The sequence below is a fragment of the Odocoileus virginianus genome, chromosome 14 (genome assembly GCF_023699985.2).
Source record: "Odocoileus virginianus isolate 20LAN1187 ecotype Illinois chromosome 14, Ovbor_1.2, whole genome shotgun sequence".
NCBI lineage: Eukaryota > Metazoa > Chordata > Mammalia > Artiodactyla > Cervidae > Odocoileus > Odocoileus virginianus.
Window position 1 is genome coordinate 51299795 of NC_069687.1, and position 27828 is coordinate 51327622.

General features: G+C 33.8%; 1 protein-coding gene across 7 annotated transcripts in view; it reads left to right on the forward strand.

The window, feature by feature from the left end:
* Positions 1–27828, forward strand: part of KIF2A (kinesin family member 2A) — a 76046-nt gene that overhangs the window by 31555 nt on the left and 16663 nt on the right. For 2 of the 7 annotated variants that reach the window (XM_020879106.2, XM_020879109.2), the window contains exons 2-16: positions 11772–11866; positions 12260–12379; positions 14127–14181; positions 15217–15339; positions 15875–15993; positions 17717–17812; positions 19777–19831; positions 20200–20362; positions 22494–22584; positions 22682–22745; positions 23306–23397; positions 23760–23902; positions 24204–24408; positions 25697–25807; positions 27038–27105. In XM_020879106.2, coding sequence (XP_020734765.1) covers positions 11772–11866; positions 12260–12379; positions 14127–14181; positions 15217–15339; positions 15875–15993; positions 17717–17812; positions 19777–19831; positions 20200–20362; positions 22494–22584; positions 22682–22745; positions 23306–23397; positions 23760–23902; positions 24204–24408; positions 25697–25807; positions 27038–27105 — 1600 coding nt within the window. Of the gene's footprint in view, positions 1–11256; positions 11350–11771; positions 11867–12259; positions 12380–14126; positions 14182–15216; positions 15340–15874; positions 15994–17716; positions 17813–19776; positions 19832–20199; positions 20363–22493; positions 22585–22681; positions 22746–23305; positions 23398–23759; positions 23903–24203; positions 24409–25696; positions 25808–27037; positions 27106–27828 lie in introns of those variants that run through there. The other 5 variants (XM_020879107.2, XM_020879110.2, XM_020879108.2 and 2 more) reach the window with 3 other exon arrangements.

The following is a 27828-nucleotide window of genomic DNA, read 5'->3' on the forward strand; positions in this document are numbered from 1 at the left end:
ACCTATTTAAGACATTTTAATCACATGATACGAGGCTTCAAATGTTTTGAATTCATTGTGTTTTAAGAAAATTTATCAGGATCCTCTTCTGGTAGGAACTGACTTGGAAGAACGTGCTTCTTTCAGATATTTATTTACCAGCTACTTTGAATTGAGTAAGCATATGCATTTTACTCATCGTCTGGAAACAATATTATACCCAGCACTTGTTATGAATGTGTGATTTTATGATTCAGAGAAATATTTAATTTTTTGTTTTTCCTGGTGTGGATATTTATACTTTAGTCCCTGCTTGCAGAGAGTAGAAATAGTTTCTATTACCATTTTTTGAAAAGTCAATGTAAAAAAAAAAAAAAAGAGCCTTTCAAACTATGCAGTGGTGTTCTATTGAAAACTGAGGAGGTTACTATATGTTTTACCAAGAATAGATATCCTGGAGAACTAAATTTATTTAAAATTATTAGCATTTATGCTAGATTTGTTTTCTTTTTATTTTCACATGAATGATCAGTGACTACTAGTTTATCCAAAGTTTGTGTAAAATTTTTAAAAAATATTTTTAATGATATATATAAAGCATTGATTTTTGTCATGTTTTTAAATTTATCAAACTTTAAACAAAAATAGACTAACTTTTAAGGGTTTGTCAATTGCCATTGTAAACCGTCACTGTGAAAGTTTTATTTTTACTAATCATTTTAGTTGTGTTATTCTCTCATGTTTCAGTTTTGAAATTTTTATTTGCATCTTACTACTTTAGAACTATGAAAAGAAAATTTCACATAAACAGTGCAAGATGGACTGATAAAAATAATGTTTACTTGAAAGACTTGTTGCATGTATACTCATGTAATACCTCAAACTCTGTGATTAGGGTAATTAGAAATAGAAAAAAAAGCATGGAGTTTGTAATCCTAGGTATGTCAAAAACAGCTGCAACTTTTTTTTTAAAGCATGGGTCTGAATTGTGGCTTTTTCATAATTTTCCTTAACGTTCTACCACTGTATCCTTTTAATAATATACATATATTTGTTAGCATTTTAAATATTCAGACATTCACATACTTGTAATGATATTTTATTAGTATTCTTGGATGTTTTATTTTAGCTCTTGCCTTCTACATTTGCAACCAAATTATACTTTATATGCTAGACAAAGTTTATGCCAGCCTAATTGGTTGCTGGCATTTCTTAGCCTCACAGCTGCTGTGAATTCAGCTGTGAACTACATATAATAGGATCCTGTTTTCAAAGACCAAAAGGCAATTGTCAACATGTAAAACTTGTTTTTGACAAATAAATATATGAGGTTTTATGGCAAAGTAAATAACACCAATATCAACCTTAAGTAACCATCTTAATTTTAAAGATGAGAAAATCCTGAAATGTAGAATTCATATGTTTGTTATTTTTTCATCACTGGGGCAAAGGTGGCTTGAATTCAGGTGTTTGTTCTTCTGTTCATTTGCAGCTTTTTTTTCTTTTTTAAAAAAAATTTGTCTTCTTATTTACTAACAGATTTTTAAAAATTGAGAGCTGGACTTTTTCCCTTTGATTTCTCCATGACAGAACGTTGAGGCTTAAAATGATGTAAAGATATTTCTTAAAATGAACTAAACATAAAGCTTTGAAATAAAAATTAGGAATTCAAAATATTTTCTATATTTACATTACTTAGTAAATATTATTTTTATAAATTATTTTGACAACTAAATTTGGCATGAAATTTACATTTCTCTTAGGTTTAACCATATGAAATTGTCATTTTTTAGGTTAAAAATAAAAATATGGACTATTTTTTCCTTCTTATATTTATGATGGTTCTTATGTGATTTAATTATATTTAAAAATCTGTTAGTTCTCAATAGTAGAAACCAAGAAGATCCTGTTTTTAAACAATACATTCATCTCCCACTGAGGTCAGTGTCTCTTTCTAAAAGTCAAGTGTTTTGTGTAGAAAATGCTGCCTGGGATTCTATTTGCCTTTATTATAAATAGGAAAAAACTGTGATGTGAATCATTGACTCAGACTGGGACTTCCTGGTGGTCCAGTGGTTAAGTCTCTGCACTTCCCATGCAGGGGAGGTGGGTTCCATCCCTGACTGCAGAAACTAAGATTCTGTTTGCCATGCAGTGTCATTAAAAAAAAGTAACTAACGTTATAAATCCACCTGCATATAGGATACTGTTAGGTTTAACAATAAATAAGGATTCCAAATCCATTCAGTTCAGTTCAGTTGCTCAGTTGCGTCCAACTCTTTGAGACCCAAATCCATTTCATATACAATAAAATCTTTTTTTCTGTTATAACTGCTGTTTCACTGTCCTCACTATTTCCTTCCAACATTTTCTTAAATGTTTGGGACCTCATTCAGCGCTGGGCCAAACAAGGACTAAATAAATATAAAAATTGTGGAAATACATTTAGGACAAGCACACCATGTCAGAAAGTAGCTGACACTAAGTATCATGTCTATGTTTTGTATCACTTTGATGCTTGGTGTGCATTTTTATTATGATACTGACCATGTATCAGTTATATTTGGAATGTAACTCAGAACATTTCTTTGCACATTCTTGTTTAAAATGCAAGTTGAGTTTTGGTATGTACAGATACAAATCTTTTCCTATTTAAACACTGGCCAAAGATTCTTACATTGAGAAATAATTTTTTGAAGTTTGGGTATTAAAAACCAAGAGGTGTTTTCATGGGAAAATGATTGGAAAGACATTTGCAGGATTTCCCTGTTTTTGTCAGAACTTTGCAACTATTTTTTTGCTTCTCCCACAACAGATGACATTTTCTACACTATAGTTTATCTTTATAAGTAGGTTGAAGTAAAGCTGAAAACTTCAAAATCTGTCTCTAGATTATTGTTTTAAAAAGTAGTGTTTTGAAACTGTAAGAGTTATTAATTTACATAATATTGATATTATAGTGTGAACTTAATAGCTTTCAAATCTAACTTTCATTTTCTATGAATATGAAATATAACTTAAAGATGGATTGACACTTCTGGTCAAAGTAGTAGAATAAAATTCATGTACTGGCATCCATCTACCCCAGATATGAGAAAACCTTTAAAAAGAAAAAGCTGAGCTCAAGAACAAGGTATCACCATGGATCAGAAGTACTGAGGGACGAGTGAGGCTGAGCAGGTGGTGGTGGTGGTGGTCTAGTCGCTAAGTTGTCTCCAGCTCTTGTGACCCCATGGACTACACACAGCCTGCCAGGATCCTCGGTCCGTGGGATTTCAGGCAAGGGTAGGTAGCTAAAGTTTGATTCTGAAGGATGATGGGGACCAAAAAAGAGAATCAGAGTCAGGTTCACTGTTTGAAGACAAAGACTTGTGACTCCTCTTTAAAGATGCTGATAAAAAAAAAATTCCTGATGATTTGCTCCCCAGAGCTAGATTTAAAGGAAATTTTCCTCCAAGGGAGGCAGTCCAGTCTAAATAAGGTAGAAATACAAGGGTACTACTCAGCCACTGTGCACTGGGTAAGTCAGACCAATTATTTGTGACTTTATCTGTTTTGATTGGTGATGTATCTCACAGTAGGATTACTAAGAGTCAAAGAATCACAAAGAAAATTAGAAAATAGTTTGAACTGAACAATAACAAAAATACTACCTATGAAAAATTTTAAGATGTGCTAAAAGCTGCTCTTGGAGAGAAATGTGTAGCTTTATTTGCTTATAAAGAAAAAAAAAAAAGATAAAGGTGAAAGCACTAAGTGTCCACCGTAAGAATTTAAGAAAAAATACCCAGAGTAAGTTAAAAGAGAGAAATAAGGACCAAAATCAATAATTAAGTATTTAATAACATATAATAAAGGGGCTCAGCAAAAATAAGTGTTGTTCTTGGGAAAGACAAAATTGACAAATCTCAGATGATTTGTCAAGGAAAAAAGTTGGAAAAAGTAGGAATAAAAAGTGATTATCATTACAGATGCCACAGGCATTCAACATAATTATGAACAAATGTATGCCCCAAATATGAAACCTTAAAAATATAATTATCAAAACAATCAAAAATAGAAAACCACAGCAATCTTATATTAAGGAAATTGAATCTTCTCACAAATAAAACCCTAAACCAAAGTGACTTTAACCACTATCCACCAAACATTCAAGTTTCAAATAATTCTTGTTCTATACCAAGTATTTCAGAATAAAGTTGGTATGAGAAGGAAAACTTTATGGCCAGTATTAAGCTTAATAAATGATGTAAAAGTCTAAAACAAAATATTCAGTGCAATTCTAATCAGAATCTTAACAGGTGGGTTTTTTATTGCTAATTTATTTTATTTTTGGAACTTGACAAGCTGATTCTATAATTTATACAGATCTGCAAAAGTCTTAAGAAGACCCAAAGAAACTTAAACAATAAGAATGTCTGGTAAAATAAGCTCTTCACCAGATAGCAGGATTTATTGCAAAGCTATAAAAGTAATAAGACAATGTAGTTTTTTTTTTTTTTTTTTTTTTGACAATGTAGTTTTGATCCAGGAGTAAAGAAATAGACTTGTGTGAATGCTTGGAATTTGATGGGTAGTTTTGCAGATAAGTGACGGACGGAAGGGCTTTTCAGGAAATAGCACTGGATAAATTTGTTTTTCATGAGGGAAAAATGGAACTTGTGTTATCATACACAAAGATCAAAATAACAGTGGATTACAGCCTTGAATATAAAAGGCTTTGTAAAACTTCATTTTAAAAATAATGTTGCATTTATTTCTGCTCTATTGCAAAGTGTATCTGTTTTATATATTATATATATATATATATTCTCTTTAGATTCTTTTCCCATATTGGTCATTACAGAGTATTTAAAAGAATTCCATGTGAGTCCTGTAAAACATTAGAAGAAAATATAAGAAACTTTCTTGATGACCTGAGTCTCAGGATGAATTTTTTATTTAAAAAGCCATAATTGAGAAATAAATACATATATATATATATTTGACTACATTAAAATTAAAACTCATCTAGTTCATCATAAGACACATAAAAAAAGTGAAAAGATAAGCTACAACTTTGGAGGAAGTGTTTGTTACCCATGTAGCAGAAGATTATTGCCAAGAAAATACATAGTGAATTTCTGTAGTGAAGTAGTTTTAAAAAAATTTTAAAAACACATGAAAGGCCTCAATGCCCAATGAACTTGAAATAGGCATAACTTCATTAAGTTAGAGAAATTCTAACCACAGTGTGATATAGTAAATATAAATTAAATGTGACAAATATTTTAAGTATTATTTTGAATATGAAGTAATTGCTAGTGGGATTACAAATTTTTACAGGTACAGCCACTATAAGAAACATCATAACACTAGGTTGAAAAGCTATAGATGTTTTTTACTCTGTATTTCTTCTCATTGTATGTTCAGGATACTTGTATATTTGTATCAGTACATATATGTAGGAATGCCTGCAGCACCATTCCTAACAGTAGAACCATAAAAACAGATGTTTTAAAAATAGGCAAGCTTTAGGTTGTTGTGTGTGTTACATTTGTAAGTGAAAAAACTGTATAAAGAAAAGCCACAGTATGATTATCTCAGATATCAGAGTTTTGGTTACTTCAGTTGGGGTTAAAGGGGGAGGAAGAAGGAATTTCACTTAGGCGGGGGTGAGGGGGTGGTGCGGGAGTGGAGTAGGGGGATGTGAGGTTTCAAAGGTGTTGGTTCTTAACCTGGCTCATACACGGTGTTTGCTCTATCATGTTTTCAAGTGTAGATGTGAGTGTGATACAGCTTACAAGTTACAAGTCAATGGGGAATCAGACAATTAGGATAGAGGATGGGGAGACGACAATTTAGGATAGAGTATAGGAATATTTTCAAACCAGAGAAATGGGATGGTCACATGGAGGGCCACATCGGAAGATTGTCACAGATTCTAGAAAAGGTATTTCTAACCTTGATTTGTCTATGAGCTTGTGATTCTGTATCTGTAGTTGTCTTATTAACACCAGCTCATGACTGTTACGAACATATACTTAGGATAAACTACATCATTGTTCCACCATTTTGTAGCATCATTTTCCCAGTCATCCAGGCTCAAATTTTCCTATAATACTTACACATTATTTATCACTAAATCATGGTGATTTTTTCCCTTTGAAAAATCTCATATATCTATCCCTGTTTTTATTATATAACACCTTTGTTTATAGCTGATTACCATTTGACTTCTGAAGAAATCAAATTGTAAATTTTTACTACAATAAAGTATAATATTTGAGTATCTCTACTGAGCCTTATATCAAACAGACAAAAATATCTTCAAAGACATTTTGGGAATTCAGTCTTAGAATTTTTTTTCAAGGACATCATTTGGTAATCATAACAAAACCCCCCATGCTGCATAGATGCTCCAGATATTTCTGGTTATCTAATCCACTGGCAAAAAGCAAACACTCAAGACTTCATTGGTTCATTCAGATCCAGTCTTTTTTATTTATTTCTTATTGCTGGAATTTCACATTCATTTCTTGTTGATGAATAAACTGAACTGTGGTAGAGATAAACCAACATTTTCTCAATTCTGCCCTACTAAATATCTAGAGTTTAGTCTTAACTGGTGGATCAGCTGCTTTTGACTCGAGAAGCTCTACACAGTGAACAAAAACAAGATCAGGAGCTGACTGTGGCTCAGATCATGAATTTCTCATTGCAAAATTCAGACTTAAATTGAAGAAAGTAGAGAAAACCACAAGACCATTACCTAAATCAAATCCCTAACGATTATACAGTGGAAGTAACAAATAGATTCAGGGATTAGATCTGATAGATAGATAGAGTGCCTGAAGAACTATGGATGGAGGTTTGTAACATTGTATAGGAGGCCGTGATCAAAATCATCCTCCCAAAAAAGAAATGCAAAAAGGCAAAATGGTTATCTGAGGAGGCCTTACAAATAGCTGAGGAAAGAACAGAGGCTAAAGGCAAAGGGAAAAGGAAAGATATACCCATCTGAATGCAGAGTTCCAAAGAATAGCAAGGAGACATAAGAAAGCCTTCCTAAGTGATCAATGCAAAGGAATAGAGGAAAACAACAGAAAGGGAGACACTAGAGATCTCTTCAAGAAAATTGGATACCAAGAACATTTCACACAGATGGGCACAATAAAGGACAGAAACGGTATGGACCTAACAGAAAAAGAAGATACTAAGAAGAGGTGGCAAGAATATACAGAATAACTATACAAAAAAATCTTCCATGACCCAGATAACCACAGTGGTGTGATCACTCACCGAGAGCCAGACATCCTGGAATGTGAAGTCAAGTGGGCCTTAGGAAGTATCACTACAAGCAAAGGTAGTGGAGGTGATGGAATTCCAGCTGAGCTATTTCACTAAAAGATGATGTTGTGAAAGTGCTACACTCAATATGCCAGCAAATCTGGAAAACTCAGCAGTTGGCCACAGGACTGGAAAAGGTCAGTTTTCATTCCAATCCCAAAGAAAGGAGATGCCAAAGAATGCTCAAACTACCACACAATTGCACTCACCTCACACGCTGGCAAAGTAAGGCTCAAAATTCTCCAAGCTAGGCTTCAACACTACATGAACTGAGAACTTCCAGATTTTCAAGCTGGATTTAGAAAAGGCAGAGGAACCAGAGATCAAATTGCCAATATCCGTTGGATCATCGAAAAAGCAAGAGAGTTCCAGAAAAACATCTGCTTTATTGACTGTGTCAAAGCCTTTGACTGTGTGGATCACAACAAACTGGAAAATTCTTCAAGAGATGGGGATATCAGACCACCTCACCAGCCTCCTGAGAAATCTGTATGCAGGTCAAGAAGCAACAGTTAGAAGTAGACATGGAACAACAGACTGGTTCCAAATAGGAAAAGGAGTACGTCAAGGCTGTAAATTGTCACCCTGCTTATTTAACTTATATGCAGAGTACATCATGAGAAATGCTGGACTGGATGAAGCACAAGCTATAATCAAGATTGCCAGGGAAAATAGCAGTAACCTCAGATATGCAGATGACACCACCCTTATGGCAGAAAGCGAAGAAGAAGTAAAGAGCCTGTTGATCAAAGTGAAAAGGGGAGTGAAAAAGTTGGTTTAAAGCTCAACATTCAGAAAACTAAGATCATGGCATCTGGTCCCATCACTTCATGGCAAATAGATGGGAAAATAGTGGGAACAGTGGGAGACTTTATTTTCTTGGGCTCCAAAATCACTGCAGATGGTGACTCCAGCCATGCAATTAAAAGACACTTGCTACTTGGAAGAAAAGTTATTAAAAAGCAGAGACGTTACTCTGCTAACAAATGTCTGTTTAGTCAGAGGTATGGTTTTTTCCAGTAGTCATGTATGGATGTGAGAGTTGGACTATGAAGTAAGCTGAGCGCTGAAGAATTGATGCTTTTGAACTGTGGTGTTGGAGAAGACTCTTGAGAGTCCCTTGGACAGCAAGGAGATCCAACCAGTTCATCCTAAAGGAGATCAGTCCTGAATATTCATTGGAAGGACTGATGCTGAAGCTGAAACTCCAATACTTTGGCCACCTGATGTGAAGAACTGACTGATTTGAAAAGACCCTGGTGCTGGGAAAGATTGAAGGCGGGAGAAGGGGATGACAGAGGATGAGATGGTTGGATGGCGTCACTGACTCAATGGACAGGAGCTTATGAATGAGTTTGTGATGGACAGAGAAGCCTGGCATGCTGCAGTCCACTGGGTCGCAAAGAGTTGGACACGACTGAGCTGAACTGAACTGAACAGGAAGATTCCACATGCTAAGGGGCTACTAAGCCCAGGAGCTGCAACTGTTGAGCTTGCGTGCCTAGAGCCTAGGCTCTTCAACAAGAGAAACCGCCCCAAGAAGAAGCCACCACAACTAGTGAGTAGCTTCCTCTTACCACAGCTAGAGAAAAGCCCATGTAGCAGCCAAGATCCTGTGCCACACCCCCCAAAAAAAGAATGGTGGTGTTGGACTTGCCTTTTGAAGCATTCACATGCTTTTCCCTAGTCTCATTAATGTGATAATTCTGTTGGGAATTGCATGGAGATCCCTATCTGTACTGCTCTTCAACAACTTCAAGCACAGCCTCTCCATTTCATGCTGGAAGTTATTTATGGTAGTTCAGTGCTCAGATACATCTTCTTTGGGGTCATTTCCTATTGAAGAAATTGTTATCAATATGTTATGTTAACCTTTTTGCAATAATCTTCTTGGCCCTACTAGTGGATATTATGGTTGGAGGCTGCTAAAGGTGTTGGGGTGGGGGACGAGTGGCTGCTGGGTCTCAGCCTCACTACTCATGCTATAGAGATGGTGATAAATTTGGGGCTTGATGCAAGCCGTGGTAGCTTCTCTTAGGGGAACTTCTTCTGCTTCAGGGAGTACATTTAGCTGATAGCCTCAGCTGTTAATATCTTTAAGGCTCCTTAGCTCTTGAGCTGAGGCCTTGATGTTTCCTGGGAAGCCTTCAGCTAGTGAGTGGGCATGAGTACTAGAGCATTTCCATTTTGGCCCTCTGTGGGGCTCCTTTAGTGGTCAGTCTTTGCTCCGGAGCTCCGTGAAGGGTTGGCCAAGACTGTCAGATCTGCCTCACGATCTAAGGCTTCCTTGCTTAATCCTGCTTTGTGTCTCCTTTCTTTTACAGGTTTCAGCTAATGCATCACAGTCTGAAAGTTTTCCATGACCAGTCCTGTTTCCTTCTCCTTTTATCTTTTACTGTAAACCTTTTGTTCTCATAACTATCTCAACATCTGCTTCCCAAAGGACCCAACTGACGCGTCCTATTTGTACTGGTTATTTACCTAATTTCTGTCCAAATCAAATTTCAGTGAACGTTATCTAATTTCCCTAAAAAGCCTCTCCCTTGAATCCTCTCAGTATTTTCCAGTTCATCATTTCCCTCCACTACCAACACTTGCTTCCCTAATGTCCACTTAATCTGAATAAATGACCCCACTATTTACTCAGTTGCTTTTATATTTGTCTTCACATTTTAGTCCTTGACCCATTTAGAACTTTTTGAGGGGAGCGAAAATACTGTGTGAGACAGAGATCAGCCAGTAAAACTGGAGAAATACGGTAGTCAGGGGCGAAGGAGGTCGCAGAGGTAGGGAGGGGTCCGATCGTGTCGGGCTTTGTTTCAGGACATTAGTGGCCACTGGAAGCGCTTTGGCTTTTACTCTGTGTGGGATGGGAGCCACTGGAAGGTTTTGAGCAAAGGAATAATCTGACTTGGTTTTCACCAGGAATGTTTAGACTGTTCTATAAAGAATAGGCAGTAGAAGAGAGAGTAGTTGGGAGAGAATTGCCATAATCCAAGATTAAGGCCTTGGTGACTTACACCAAGGTGATTGCCATGGAATTGGTAACAAATGATACTATTTGGGGTAAAACTCAGGCCAACATCATTTTATTTAAAAAAAAAAGAAACCTCTCTAGGAGTTTCTGGGTACACAGTGAGCGTTGAGGATCTGTGCTCCAGCTTATAAATGTTTCTAGGGGTATTTGGAATTTAAACCACACAGGCATCTTCCTCGTCAGCTTAATTTTAGGAGAGTAGAGAAACATAGTGATAATAGCAAGTGCTTTTGCATGTGACTGAGGTTCAGATATGTGCCAACTAATAGCTGTGTGACTGTGAGCCTCAGTATCTTCATTTTAAAGAAAGAAATCCCTACTTCGTAGGTATGTTTGTAATGTTAAATGAACCAGTGTAGATTTTAAATGAGCCAGTCTTTGATGTATATGTGCTCACAAAGTAGTAGCTTAAAGGTCTAACCTATCATATTGCTAAAAATATTTTAAATTGATAATGCTCAGTGTTGATGAGGATATAGAAGAATAGGCCCCATCGTTGGTGGGAATATAGAGACCAGTTTTCAAGTAACTGTCAAAATTTCAGTTTCCTTAACCCAGTCTGCTTCTAGAAATTTTATTAATGAACACATTCATACTGTGTACTTACACTCAGTGCAACATTAATTTTAATGGCAAACAATTGGAAACAGTTTAAATTCTTCTTATTAAAAGAATAACTTATGATGTATTCCTTGTATAGAATGCCTATGAAGTTGTTAAAATTAATGTTGATCCATAATGCTGTCGTGGAAAGATTCCAGTAATATATTTTAGTTTTTAAAAAGGCACTAATAAAAAAAGAAAAGCACTAATATATTGCTGACAGTATATACTTAAATCTTCAAATAAACTTTTTTTTTTTTGTAAAGCTCTGGAGCTCTTTTCTAATAGATATGCATTAAGTGTTAGTTGCTCAGTCATGCCGGACTCTTTGCGACCCCATGGACTGCAGCCCACCAGGCTCCTCTGTCCATGAGATTTTAACAATTTGATCAATTGTACAGGTAATGATAGTGAAATTTAAGTTAAAAGTATTTTATATCTATATAGTATTAAAAATTGCTTCATGAATTTTTGTTATGTGTTCTTCAGGATCATTGTTGGCTCATAGTACGGACACTTTATCATTCAAGCTGTTGTAACAGTATAAAATTTCAGGCATTCCATGCCACTGTGTAACCATTTATCACCTATGCTGAAAATAAAACTTTCAGTTTAATCCAGTTTCTTGAGTTCTTGGTCTTGACAAGTAGTGGCAAATTCATTTATGGTTCTATAGACAAAGTTCATTCCCTAATCCCAAGAATCTGTGCAAATCCCTCGTATCATAGTCTTTAAACTTGTAAATTATAAAATTATTTTTGACAGTGTTTAGGGATACCATAATTTGTAACATTTTAAAAGTGTATATTTTATTCCCAATCAGGCCGAATACATCAAGCAATGGTAACATCTTTAAATGAAGATAACGAAAGTGTAACTGTTGAATGGATAGAAAATGGAGATACAAAAGGCAAAGAGGTATGATCACTAGGTTAAATTTTATTTCTGGTCTTAAAATCAAGGTTCCGAATATGAAACAAAACAGAAAACTGTGTAGTTTAATATAGTGTATGTATCTGCTGTCATTCCTTGAAAAACCTTCAAAGTGATTAAAAAATTTCACTCAAAGAAAGTTAGGTATCTCCTGCATATCTCATGTAATTAGACATATAATCAGACCACAACATACTACCTTAAGAGAGATTCTTTTAAATAAATAGATGTTGGTTGTAATTCGAGGTAATCTAATTTTTAAGGTAATACTACTCATTAGGCTAAAATTGTTTAACATTTATCCTTTATGTATAAATTTATTTGAAAATGAAATATTGTCTAAATTCACTCTGAAAATATATGCATTTTGAAAAACAGATTGACCTGGAGAGCATCTTTTCACTTAACCCTGACCTTGTACCAGATGAAGAAATTGAGCCCAGTCCAGAGACACCCCCACCTCCAACATCCTCAGCCAAAGTAAACAAAATTGTAAAGGTTAGTGATACAAATTCAGAGCAGGGTGTGTGTGTGTATTCTTGTTTGAAATGGGACTGTGAAGAGTATGTATTTGTTTGCTTTTAGAAAAACCTTAATTCTTTCTGCCATTTAAAGGATTGAAAATCCTTTAAAATCACAATTCTATATCCTAGAAATTTCATGACTGGTTACGATTTTTCCTAAGACTAGTAGTTTATTAGAAGACATTGATCAAAATCGTTTGCTTGTTAGTATTTGTTGAGTGAATACATATGACTTTGATAAAGGAAAAATTAGTTTCTTTTTCATAATAAATTCCCATTTTAGTAGTCTTTTCAAATAGTAATTCTGCTGTTTAGATTTATTTTTAAAAATGAGATGACATTTTAGTTTAACTATTTCTGTATTATCTGTGAAGATAAATTTTCAAGCCATGCTATGTCCCTCCTAACAGTTAATGTATGTGATTTTTACATTATTTTAAGTAATTCCTCTTCTCTATTGAAATGTCTCAATGTTAAAACTTTGTATCAAAATACAACTTTTTAAAAATCAGAGAACTGTCAGATAGTCCCTGACAGTTGTTAAATCTGCAATTCTTTGTGTTCAAAAATTTTTACTACATTGTTGATTTTATATTCTACAGAGATTAATAAGATTTTAGCCCTCTAGGAGCTCACTGTCTTGCATGGAAGGCATTCATAGGCATCCACATATAATATGATAGAAATTCAACAATATCAGCAAAACATGCTGCTTGTATGAATGTAAGACATTTTCAGCTCATATAATTTCAGCATATATATTAAGAATCTCTGCTTAGTGATCCCCCTTAGAATTACTCCCTTGTAAATGGACTGTTTTTCATATTTGGCTTCACAGCTTTGAAGGATCTTCATAGTTTATCCTTATTGATATGTCCTTAGCAACCTTTGCTGTGTATTCGAATCACCTGGAAATTCTTCAGAATACACTTGATTCCTAACCCCACTCTAGAGATTCAGTTTTATTTTATCTAAAGAGTGGTCCTAGCATCAATATTCTTTAATAGTAGCCATCTGATTTGATGTGCAGTTAGCATTGAAACTCACAGCATTATTTGGTATCTTTTTTTTAGGTGAATATTAAATAAAGTCTTGGTAAATAAATAATAGGACCAAAAACTTGCTGCCCTTATGTACTCAGTTTGAAGTCTTTAAAAGTCTAATGAAACCTTTTAGTAAAAACCAACAGTGTATTTCATAGTATTTTGATGTTTCAGTTTAACAATGATCTGTACATTGCCTAAAAATTGTTTTGTTACTTACTCCTGACGTCCAAAGATGAAATGTATTACATGATTTTGTAAGGATAGCATGATGATTAAAAAACACCCACTTTAATGAAATTATTTAATCTATTTTTGCTTCAGTTTCCTCATCTGTGAATCCAGAATAGCAATAATAATGACCTCATAGGGTTGTTGTGAAGATTAAATGAATTAATACATAGGAAGCCCTTAGAACAGTACCTGGCTCATTTTAATTCCTGCCTATTTTGGGACAGTGGCAGGATATTTAAATAAACTTGAATATTGATGGCATTACTGGTAATTTATTATAAGATAATTTTAGTTTTTCTCCATTTATTTTTTCCCTTTTTTCCGTTTAGTTTTGTATTTTTGTATGTCTTATCTATTTTTGTTTAATTAAAGGAAGCTGATTATGATAGATGTATATATGAGGAATAAAGAGAGAAAGTAAAATGAATGTTTTCTTTATTATAGAATCGACGGACTGTGGCTTCTATTAAGAATGAACCTCCTCCAAGAGATAATAGAGGTAAAATTTTTATGTATTAATTTTGCCTATGGCCCTGCCAAGGTAAATCAAAAGTAAACATTACCCATGGTGTTATTATTCATTTAAACTTTACATGGCTCATTTTTAAGATTGTATCTTCTTGATTTCCCAAGACAGTAATGTCAGTGATATCTAAAAAATGATTTGTAAAGGTATATGATAAATGTGAAATTCCATGTTATGTGCAGTTTTGATTCATCTTATTTACTCAATCATTTTTCAGATTTGAAGAGAGTATTATGGGAAAGAAAGGAATGGGGAAGTAGTCAAATGATTTAACAAGGGTAAATTTATCATTGACATTTTTACATAATTTTTTGGCTAACTGACTTTTAAAAAGGATCATGGGTAGCTGAAGACAAGTTGAATAGGTATAAATTGTAGTTAATTTCAGGACTCTCATATGTTTTCAGCTGAGTGATGTAAAGCGTAGTTAATCCTTTTCTGCTGTTCAGAATGGTCCTTTCTAGTAGTGATGTTTCCTTGTATGTACAGATGATGAGGCAGGACAGCCGTAGGTATTACGGGAGAGAGTCAAGGTAGATGGAAAGGCCTGCACTCTCAGCACTATCTTTGAGTCTTCTGAAAATTTATATTTCTTTGTAAAATGTGATGTTTATATTTAACTCAATATTGTTTTTTCCACTTTTGTAACATCCACAGTAGGAAATTCTCTGTTGAAGATTTGCCTATTTGAGGAGCAGAGTGGGATTTAAAATACAAAGAGGGTTGAAATACTTTTACATTGTTACTTTCTATATGTCTGAATTGTTTGAGTTTTTCAAAATGAGAGTGCATATAAAATCTGTATTTTGCCCACTTTTTTTTTTAATGATTATTTAAAATCAAGCTTGGCTTCGGTTTTTATATAAATTGTTCAGATTGAGTTTTGTAGCTACAGTTCCATTGGTAAAACCTGAGTCTGTACATGTTACTTTGAAAACCTTTCAGCTTGTCAGTGTATTGACCAGAATTGATTATTACATATATTTGAAAATTGTGTTTCCCTTTCAGTGGTTGGTTCTGCACGTGCGCGGCCTAGTCAGCTTCCCGAACAGTCTTCCTCTGCACAACAGAATGGTAGTGTTTCAGATATATCTCCAGTTCAAGCTGCAAAAAAGGAATTTGGACCCCCTTGTATGTAAATCATGTATCAAGGATTCAGTCATTTTAGTCATACATGTAACTTCTCTTGGTCAATTTTATAAGTCCCCAAATTGCAAGCTTAATTACAGGTTTTTACCATTGTAGAAGATTTTTGTTGTTATTAGTTTAGTCTGTTAATTGGGTTTTTTAATGTATATTTTGAAAGAAAAAAATTTATAATATAAAACTATAACAGTGTTTCAGTTGCTTTAAATTTAAAATACTGGCCAGATGATCTTGACAGATGTTACAGAGGAAATATGCTCCTTTACCCATCAGTTCAAAGATCTTTGATTCTAAACCAAGAGATGACATGTATCAGTATGTTAGAGTCACTTTTCATGACTCTTACTCGTATTTTGTCCTGTTCCTAGTTTTGTTAAAGCAGCTCATAAGTACACATATTTGTCATGGGCATGTTTTGTCATTGTGTACCTTTTTTTGAGTGTATGTGGTAAAATTACATTGATACATAAGATTTTGTGTATAAGTACAATACTCTAAAAAGAAAACTATACTTCTACAGCTCATCTTTTTCTTCTAGCACGTAGAAAATCTAATTGTGTGAAAGAAGTAGAGAAATTGCAAGAAAAACGAGAAAAAAGGAGACTGCAACAGCAAGAACTTAGAGAAAAAAGAGCCCAGGTTTGTAACAGAAACATATTTTGTTCATGCACCAACCAAAGATTTTACTGTGTCAGTGAATGGGATTGGCTTATGAAAAAATAACTCCTTTAAAGATTTCAATATAGTTCCTTAGATTGGCATTGAGGAATAATGTAAACTCTTGAGAAAATAAGTTATTAACAGATTTTTTTTTACTACATAAATTTCTCAAGTTTTAGTTGGTATGACTTAGTCCTGAGGCTTTTTCCATTTTGAATAGTAAGCCATTGTGCTACAGAATTCTAATAGATTTATAACATCAAGAATAATAGGATTTTAGGTTTTTAAAAAGGACTAAAAATGCATTCTAAAAGTACCAGTTAAAGTGTATGGTTATACTATAAGTGTTACTGTTGTTTTTCCATGGTTAATAAATTGAACATATCATAATGAAAGAGTGGAAATTTGTTGTGTGTTGATTTATGCTAATGTTGAGAGTGTAGCTCTGTCATGCCCCTCTTCTCACATTTCCTTTAGATGGTTAGCAAAATTTTACCAGCAATGGAAAATTGCATAGAAGACTGGTCTTTTATCTCTCTACAAGTCTTCACATTTTTTACTGTTCAAATAATTCCTCCATTGTGCTTATATTGTAACTATTATATTCTCAGAACTCGTTTCCTGTAATGAAATACCAGGATTGTTTCCTTATTTAGGAGTTGTTTCCTAAATATGTTGTGTTGTGGAATCAATATAATATTCAACCTCAGTAAAGCAGCTTATATCTGAAAGTGACCTGAGAATGACTAGTTGGGTTTTGAAATAAACGATGCTGTTGTCTACTGATACTTAGCACAGATGCCACCTGGTGTCTCCTGTGGGTACTTCATAATATTTTTATCTGAACTATTTACATTCTACTTCTCAATTGATATAGTTAGTATTATTTCCCAAGAAGGTTAATTGAGAGTAGTGACATTAACAGTTTTGAAATTGAGTTGTACTCGAAGCAAATCTGCAATAAAATACATGGGGAAAAAAACTGACTTGAAATATTTAATAATTTATACTCATGGCCTGGCTAGGAGAGGCTGTTAGCTCTTGCTATTTGTATCTTAATCTGAATTTTCTCAATTTTGAAGCGAAAAAGTAAATTGCTGTTAGCATTCAATAATTTGAATTTTAAAGATTTTAAAAACTGTCTTGGCTTCCAGTTCCTTTAAATCCTATATCCTGTTGAGTTGGAACTGTTTTATACCACGCCTTAATTTTTTTTTTTTTAAGAGACTCAGTAAAAATAGGAAATGAACATAAGTGAATCCATAGTTCTATTTTCCTGAAACATTGCATTAGGAATTGGAAATAAGAATCTGATTAAATGCATTTTTCTAAGAATTTCAGCTTGTCTAGAGTTCTATTTTTGATGTTTAGGATGAGTACTTTCTCTTGCTCAATTTTCTAGGACAATTAAGGTATGTGTATAACATTTGAAATAATACAAGGGTGGATTTAATAAGCAGTATATGGCTTGGAGTTAACAGATTTCACATAGACTAACAGAATTGTGTTTTTAAAATAAAAGTGATTTCTGGGCAATTACTGATCTTGAACTCTGAAACTATATCACATCTCTGCTTTGAATTTGGGCTTGGCTATTACTAGTGACATAATTTATTACTTTAATTTTCAAACCATGTATAAATGCAACAAATGCTACTTTGTTGTAATTATAATAAATGATGAATTCTCTGTCTTCTTACAGGATGTTGATGCTACAAACCCAAATTATGAAATTATGTGTATGATCAGAGACTTTAGAGGAAGTTTGGATTATAGACCATTAACAACAGCAGATCCTGTAAGATTCTTTGTAAATGATTGCCCTGGAACTTTTTATGCTGTAAATAAAAATATGTTTGATACCCCCTAAATTAATATTGTATTTGGCTCTGTAACTTTTTTCTCTTTATGGGTGTTCCTTCTCCATATTTTAAGAAGAAAATCAACAAACCATTGAGAATTCCCTGGTGACGTAATGGTTAGGACTCCAAACTGAGGGCCTAGGTTCAGTCTTTGATCAGGAAACTAAGATCCCACAAGCCACTCAGTGCAGCCAAAAAAAGAGAAAGAAACTACCCACATTTACTCTTAATTCCCATAATTGATATATGAGACATGCTTCTCACAGAGATACCTGTTTCACAGTAAAGCCTTCAAGTCCTTGGTGGTGGTCATTCAGTCACTCAGTCGTGTCCGACTCTTTGCGACCCCGTGGACTGCAGCACACCTGGCATCCCTGTCCTCCACTATATCCCAAAGTTTGCTCACGTTTAAATAAAAAGTTAAGTAGTAGTCAGTGGGAATGATGGTCGGATCAACAGCCCAAGACAAGAGGAAATAACTTGGAATTGACATAAATGATGGTCAGAAGGCAGATTGGGTCTTCTGACATCATCCTTGACTGTTGCTCTGCCCTACCAAGGACTTGGCTAAGCAACCATCACTTATACCTTCATCTCAATTCCAAGTTTATTTCCTCTTGACTTGGGCTGTGGATCCCACCATCATTCCAGCTTATTGCTAATTAATTTTTTTTAAATAAATGTTTATTTTGGCTTTTAGCAGGAATGATTGTTGAGGACTGCTGTAAAACAAAACTCTAGTGCTTAAAAAATGTCTTATTATGCATTCCTTTCCTATTAAAGAATGAGAATTTAGGGACATCCCTGGCTGTCCAGTGGTTAAGACTTTGCTCCCCAGTGCAGGGGGCGCAGGTTCAATCCTTGGGTGGGAAGCTAAGAACCCACATGCCTGATGACCAAAAACCAAAACATGAAATGGAAACAGTATTGTAACAAATTCAATAAAGACTTTAAAAGTGGTCCAAATCAAAAAAAAAAAAAGAATGAGAATTTACTAGACAGGGAATACTTTTGTCATTTGTATTTGTGAAAAATAATACATCTGACCTAGCATACATGGAATGTATTGGGTACACAAAATATGTTTATTTTAGGCAGATGTATTATATATGATTTAACAGTAGTTCATAACATCTGATCTCATGTATTTTAGTTCTTGTTGCCCCTCCATTTGTTTCACTTACATCTGAGCTCAGACTTTACAGCAGTGTTTGCAGAACTTTTTCTGAGAAATGCCTGATATTTTTGTCTTTGTGAACCATATTTTCTGTGTTACAACTTCTCAATTCTGACTTTGTAGTATGAAAAGCAGCCAGAGACAATACATAAGTGAATGGGTATGGCTGTTTCAGAAAAACTTCAGTAGTGACTTGGGTTTGGTTTTTAGGCCATACTTTGCAAATTTCTACTTTATATTAAATATCATTATAAGACAAACATTGGGAACATAAGTTTTATGAAAAAATATGTCTAATTAATTGGCACATTATGAAATTGTTCAAATTATTTTGCCTGATAATCCTGTTTCTTGCCTACAGCTAGTTATCTTTGCCAACAGCTTTCCCTCCAGTTCAGTCTGATAGGAAATTTGACTTTTGTCGTATACAGCCCATCTTGACTTGAATAAGGTGGCTTCTTAATGTGAACCTGTTGCTATCAAGAGTAGTAGTGTCATCTGCAAAGTTATTTCCTAGAGGTTTACCAAATGACACAATTCAGCAAGTTTCCATTATACTTTGAATTTTTTAAATAATTGTGTCTGATGATTCTTAAAATTTGTGTATTACGTATCCTATTTTTGCTGTGCATAAATTTTTAAAACCTTAGAAATATCACATAATTAATTTTTCATTGTTTTATAATTCACTGATAATAACTGGAAACATTATTTTATTTCTAGATTGATGAACACAGGATATGTGTTTGTGTAAGAAAACGACCACTCAATAAAAAAGGTATGTTTGTTGAGCTCTAATCAAAGGTCGATTTTTGTCCTGTTTGCAGTTTATTTTGATAATACCAGAAATCAAATTGATTTGGAAGAGTTAAGTGTAAATCATTTCATTTATATATAAGCATTAGATTTCTGTGGTTAGGGCTGTTGTGTTATTGCTGTAAGACTGCCTTTCCTGGCTTTACGGAAATCTTGATTTTTTTTAACTTTGTTGTTGAAATATTCTATTTGAATGGCATGTTTATGGGATATTTATATTTACAGGGTTACTACTTTTATCTAAATTCTTACTACTTAAAATAATTTTTGTTCATTAACTCAAATGATGTGAAAATTACTGGCCATTGACTTTTTTATTTATTCTTTTAGAAACTCAAATGAAAGATCTTGATGTAATCACAATCCCTAGTAAAGATGTTGTGATGGTACATGAACCAAAACAAAAAGTAGATTTAACAAGGTACCTAGAAAACCAAACATTTCGTTTTGATTATGCCTTTGATGACTCAGCTCCTAATGAAATGGTTTACAGGTAGGTAAATTTGTTATAAATCATAATTTGTTCTTGTTCTATGTTCAGGGTGTTCACCATCACCCTGAAACTTATATTGACCTTGGCATATCTCTCCAGAGGTGCAGTATTCTTTTTTGACCGCCTTAGTTTAAACGAATAAGAATATTTAATAAACACAATAATAAATAGTAATACTTGTTTTCTTTAATGCTCCCCAAATCAGTTTTCATTACCAGTTAACTTATACACTATGTAACACACCATGTGTATGGATAAGAAGTTTCTAGACAACATTTTCTGTACCTCTAGAAATGGGATGTGGTTAGTTTTCCTTTTTAATGTCTGCAGTATTTCAAAGAAATTTAAAATAACTGTTATACATCAGACACTTATTTGTCTAAATCTTTATTGACCACTTAAGGAAAAAAAGTTCTGAAATCTACGTGCATTTGCCTAGTTTATCATATTTAAGCTTTGAAATAGTTTTAGCATGAAATTCTTATGTGTTCGCATATTTAACCTACAAATAATTCAAACTTGTGTATTATGCATTGATGTCCCACATTTTTATCCAAATTTAGATTTTCATACATAGTTTATAAACATTTACTTCTCATTATTTAACAGGTCAATTTTAGCAGCATTCTTATTTCAGTCTATATTAAATGGTCTTAGCAGTCACTTGAATGCTATGCTTCATTGCCCTTTTATCTTATAAATTTGACTGGAAAACAAAATTAATTAGTGAGGATGCTAACAAGTTATGATAAATGAGATCCTGTTAAGATCAACTCCTCTGGTCTTAAGCCAGTAAACTTTGAGTTCAGCTCTAAAGAAAGAGGACAAAATTAAAGAATACGTGAATGCTAGATAGAGGTATTGTGAAGAATTTGTTTTAAAAGGGAATTGTAAATTGTATGTTTTTTACCTTTCTGAGAGCTGAGTCCTCTCCTATTCACTCACTCCCTTGTCTCCTTCCACTACTGTCTCATAAATATATCTGTCTGACTTTTATAATCATTTTCAAGAGATCATTATAAAGGTGTGTTTCTGTGTATGTGCTAGATTTAGTAAACATTTTTGTTTCACCCTGTATTTATGCTTCTTAATTTTACCAATATTAATTCTGTCCCCTCTTATCCTTAACTTCTGTGGATTGAGGAATTAGGCTTTTTTTTTTTGTCCTATCACTCTTCAGACTCATTTCTAATTCTGTTTGATTAGAACTTTTTTCTCCTTCTATTGTTCTATACTTTCTCCAGTTGTGCCTTTGAAAAAATCAATAGGGCTATATAAAGTGTTCACATGTTCTTTTGAAGCCTGTGTAAAAAACCCATTTTTTTGTATCATGCATTTTAGAGCACTGCTCAATGAAATATTTTTTTGTCCCTCCTTACCTTTTTAATCTTAACTCCAGCAGTGATTATACCAATACATAATACTGGGCACCCTTTTCCTGAATCAAGACTGTCAATTAGAATTCATTGTCTTATATAAAGATCATTTATATTTACTTATTTATAATATTTGGGCATCCTTTTCCTGAATCAAGACTATCAGTTCAGAATTCATTGTCTTACAAGCATCTTTCATATTTGCTTATTCACATTCAGGAAAATTTTTACCACTTTTATACTTGTTAAGATAATGTTTTTGTACTTTGTTCTCCCTCTAGCTTTTCTTTTTTGAGATTACCAGTCTTGATTCTGTTTCTTTTGAAACCTTTGATACATTTTTGAGTTTGGGTTGGGGTTTTTTGTTTTTGGTTTTCATGTATGTTCCACTTGTCTGGCTAATATTACCATATTTTGTTGTTATTTTTTAAAACTTTCCTATTGTCTTCTATTAATATAGAAGATAGTAGCTCAGCTACTATCTTTTTTCCCCTGGCAGTTATTAATTATTGTGGCCATTTTTATTATGGAATTATTGCTTGAAGATATGCATTAAAGAGCTTTAAGCAATTCTAGGACATGGACATTTAAAATTTTAAATCAGTGAGTTCAGTTGTGGTCTTAGAGTTGAACCTACTGGTTTGTTAAAAATTTTGGTGTAAGATTTGTTTGTTAATAACACTAGATACTAGTTTTATTACTTACTTAATTAAAATATTAACTGTACATTCTGACTGGTGCATTTTATTTTTAAGGTTTACAGCTAGACCACTAGTGGAAACTATATTTGAGAGGGGAATGGCTACATGCTTTGCTTATGGGCAGACTGGAAGTGGAAAGACTCATGTAAGTAATTCGTTAGTTACATCCTGATAGGAAGCTGGTTTATTTTTCTTATACCTTAATTGTAAGACCTAAATTCTTTTTTCTTTTTAACATATAGACAATGGGAGGTGACTTTTCAGGAAAGAACCAAGATTGTTCTAAAGGAATTTATGCATTAGCAGGTAACTCCTTTTTGGGTATCATTTATAACATTCTTCTTGAATATTATTCAGGTGGTTTGGAAAACGATTTGGAAGTACTGTCCAGAATTTTAAGGGTAATTAATGCTGCACTTACTACGTATTTTGTCAGTTTTAGGTTATCGGACTGCTTTGGAAAGAGCTTTGCTTTGGGGTCAGAAATCTTGATTGTGTGTGTGTTGTAATCTGACACATTGTTGGAGCTTAGTATTGTTGAATAGCTGCTTTGTGAAAAGTTCCCATTTGTTATATTTATGAAAGTACCCTTATTATGACCACCTATAATTTTATGCTGTTTATAAAGATAAGTAGTAGCATTCTTTTCTTGAATATGAAGGAGAGTGACTTCTAAACTGACAGTGTAGACAAACTGTGGCTATTTTTGGTAAAGTTAGTGTCCACTTTAGTCTTCATTTTTATTATTGATACTATCATTCTAGGTAAGCAAAACTGATTCCTCTGAAAATAGAAAATTTTAATTTCTTTTTAAAAACAATTTTTTTGCATCTTAACAAATTTTCTCCATATGAAATTATTGGCAGCTCGGGATGTATTTTTAATGCTAAAGAAGCCAAACTATAAGAAGTTGGAACTTCAAGTGTATGCAACCTTTTTTGAAATTTATAGTGGTAAGGTAAGTTGAAATTTAAACTAATTTTTGTAAGCTTTTTAAATTGTGGTTTAAAAATACATAACATAAAATTTACCATTTTAACTTTTTTAGTGTAGAAGTTCACCGGAATTGAGTACATTCACATTGTTGGACAGTTGGTGCCACCACATAATTGCTATATGTATTTAGAATATTACTTTAAAGTTTTGTGTATGAGATTTTTTAAAAATTCCCTTTGAAATTCTTTAACTTCAATATCAATCATTATTATTCTATAACAATTATTAGGATTCTCTGAAATAATTTTTTAGAATCTGAATGACTCATTTTTATAGAACTGTTCTTATTTTCAAATGCTTTTTTTTTTTTTTTTTTTTTTTTAGGTGTTTGACTTGCTAAATAGAAAAACAAAATTAAGAGTGCTTGAAGATGGAAAACAGCAGGTTCAAGTGGTGGGATTACAGGAACGGGAGGTCAAATGCGTTGAAGATGTACTAAAACTCATTGACATAGGCAACAGTTGCAGGTAACTCATTTTAATAAAGAGAAACAATCTGATGATCAATTTTAGATACTTTGATTATAACTTGAGAGCAAAGCAAGATTGTTATTCAGTATATCTTGAAAGTAAAAATCATTGTTCATCAAGACTTTTTGAAGTGTGCCAGGTTAAATTGCATTAATCTCATTATGTTTGTGTTAATTCACAATAGCTCTTTTGTATTTAATAAAAACGGGATAGTTTTTTGTTTCTGTTTTTAATGAAAATATTGTGGCTTGCACAAATGGAACTTTTACATATCAAAATGTTCTTAATTACATTGTAGAACATCCGGTCAAACATCTGCAAATGCACATTCATCTCGGAGCCATGCAGTGTTTCAGATTATCCTTAGAAGGAAAGGAAAACTACATGGCAAATTTTCTCTCATCGATTTGGCTGGAAATGAAAGAGGAGCTGATACTTCCAGTGCAGACAGGCAAACTAGGCTTGAAGGTGCTGAAATTAATAAAAGCCTTTTAGCACTCAAGGTAAATAAAGTCCTTTTAATTGTGACAAGTCTCTTACTTTGGACTTTAACTTTGTTTACTCAGTTACAAAATGATAGTGTTTGTTTTTTCTAATAAGTAAGAGAGATTATCAAAATTTAGTTGTTTATTAAAGTTTGCAGTTATAGATTTTTATTGTTCCCAGAAATTTTCTTCATACATATTATTTATTCTTTTTAGGGTAGTTAAAAGATCTGTTAGTTGGCAGGCCACTTCCAAATAGTTGACAGGCTATTTAGGGAGATTCCAGGGAGCCTTAATCATTAATCGGTCTTTTTTCATGAAGGAGAGCAAGGAACCATAAAACTGAGCTAAGAAAGTTTCTCTGAAAAATGTGGAATGGCTTTCAGAAAGTTAGGCCAATGTTATATATCCCCCTTGGCTTACAGAGAAAAGAAAGCATTCTGTTTTTTCTTTTATGGAAAAAGTTTAACAAAGCTATGACAAATCTAGATAGCATATTAAAAAGCAGAGACATCATTTCGCTGACAAAGGTCCGTAAAGTCAAAGCTATGGTTTGACTATAGTCAAACCAGTAGTCATGTATGGGTGTGAGAGTTGAACCATATAGAAGGCTGAGCACTGAAGAATTGATGCTTTTGAACTGTGGTGCTAGAGAAGACTCTTTAGAATCCTGTGGACAGCAAGGAGATCAGACCAGTCAATACTAAAGGAAATCAACCCCGAATATTCATTGGAAGGACTGATCCTGAAGCTGAAGCTCCAATACTTTGGCTACCTGATGCAAAGAGCTGATTCATTGGAAAAGACTGATGCTGGGAAAGATTGAAGGCAAAAGGAGAATAGGGTGGCAGAGGATGAGATGGTTGGATAGCATCAGCGACTCAGTGTACATGAAGCTGAGCAACCTCTGGGAGATAGTGAAGGATAGGGAATTCTGGTGTGCTGTAGCCCATGGGATCACAACAAGTCAGACATGACTTAGCAACTGAACAACAGTTATCCTACTGCCTATCACTCCTAAACACCAGTCATAGTCTCCGGCAGAATCTCTTGGAATTAACAAAGTAGTCTTTTGGTTAGATTGTTTTTGGGGGTTTGTTTCTGGTATTTTTATTTCCCAAATTTCATTTTCTTGAATAACGATTTATGAGAACATTTTTACTATGCTGTAGACCTCTTGATAGAATTTTCAGAGCTGATCAGATCTTAAATGTTAGGGTTATTGTAAGAGATCTTTTAAATACATTTGATAAGGTTAATCTTTATAAGAAGCATAATCTGTGAAATTTGCTTTCTTAATTTTCAGGAGTGCATCAGAGCCTTAGGTAGAAATAAACCTCATACTCCTTTCCGAGCAAGTAAACTCACTCAGGTGTTAAGAGATTCATTCATAGGTGAAAACTCTCGTACCTGCATGGTAAGTTTATGTTTATTTTGTCTTAATCATAAATGAATAATTATATAACATCTATGGGAAATTTATGAAATACATTAGTGGCATTTAAAGTCTTCTACTGTGATACAGTAAAACTTAAAAATGTGGTCCCTGCCAGTCTGATAGGATTTTATTGCTGTTACAGTACCTTCATGCATTCTACTAATTACAACATCTGAGTCCTCTTGTGATTGGTTTCCATTGCTTTCTGTTTTTCTTACATATTAGTCACACTTCTGTCTTTCTTCATATGTCTAGAATTTTGGATTATATAATTTTCATTATGAATGAATATCGTATAGACACTCTGGATTCTGTTATGTTCTTCTGAAGATTATTGGTTTGTTGTTATTGTTATTTTAGCAGAAAGTTAACTTAGCTGAACTCCAAACTCTTGTCTCCCCTGCTGTGGGCAGCAACTGACCTTGAAATCTCTGTTTAGCTCTTTTAGACTTAGCAATGTTTCTTATAGTCAGCCTGTGTACTCCAGTTTGGGGGTCAGGCAGAGATTCAGGTAGTGTGTGTATTTGGGTAGAGTACTCATGTGTGTATATATATAATGAATACACACACACACACACGAGTTTCTCCCTCGCAGAGATTCGGGTAATGTGTATATTTGGGTATAGTACTCATGTGTGTGTGTATATATGAATACACACACACACATATGAGTTTCTCCCCTTGTGGTTACTGGGACAGACTTCACTCATGTGTATATATATATATATGAATACACACACACACACACACACACACACACAGAGTTTCTCCCTCTCTGGTTACTTCTCTTCTGGGACAAACTTCACTTCCCAGCTGCTATGGTGCACACGTCCAAACTGTCCTTAACTAGTGACACTCCAGGTTTTTATTGAAGTTTCAGTTGTCCTATGTGACAGCAGCACAGTTTGCCCTTAAGCAAAAAAAAAAATTATCGAAAAGAGGGGCAATCAGTCACTCAGTGTTACTCCCTTCTTTGAGGTGTTGACCTCCATTTTCTGCCTGATGTTTGATCATTTTGTGGTGCTATTAGAGCTGTTTATATTTTACTGGAGTTTATAATTACTGTATGATTATGGGTGTGAGATACTGAATTATCTTGGAGTTTCTTTTCTTTGGATGACCATATTAAGATTAGACCTTTAAGGAGCCATGTGTCAATATTACTGTCATCTATAACACTTTCTTTACCTTTGCACTTTTCCCCCATAGATTGCTACAATATCTCCAGGAATGGCATCCTGTGAAAATACCCTCAATACATTAAGATATGCAAATAGGTATGAGATATGGTTATTTTGAAATTTGAAAGGAATAGAACAGTATATTATTTGATTTAATATCTTACAGGGTATATCTTATTACATTATTATTTCCATTTTCAAAAAATTGTTTGCATATTTGTTGAAATGATATTTAAAATCATTTTATCACATCCTAAAAATAAAAATAATTAGAAATGTGTTGAGTAACTTGAGAAGACAGTTATATTTTTAGTAGAATTGGTCTTACTCAAGAACATGATACATTTTTCCATTTAACCAAGTTATATTTCGTAGTATTAGTTCTCATTATGTTACAACTCAAAAGTATCAGGCACCAGTTTGTATTTCTTAAGTTATTTTGCTATATGCTAAAAAACTATTTCTGATAATGTTAAATGTTATACATGGGGAATCTAGGGATTTAGTAGTGATGGCACCGTTCTTTGTGGTGTTCTTTATGGGTTGCTGCTGCTGCTAAGTCGCTTCAGTCATGTCCGACTCTGTGTGACCCCATAGATGGGGCTTCACCAGGCTTCCCCGTCCCTGGGATTCTCCAGGCAAGAACACTGGAGTGGGTTGCCATTTCCTTCTCCCATCTATATGGGTTACATTTTATTATTTATGAAAATACTGTTACAAACTTTCATAGACAAATGGATTATTACAAATGAGAGGACAGAAAGCGTTAACACACCATTAAAGCAGTTTGTTCCCATTGCTCTTTTTTTAAATGACTAT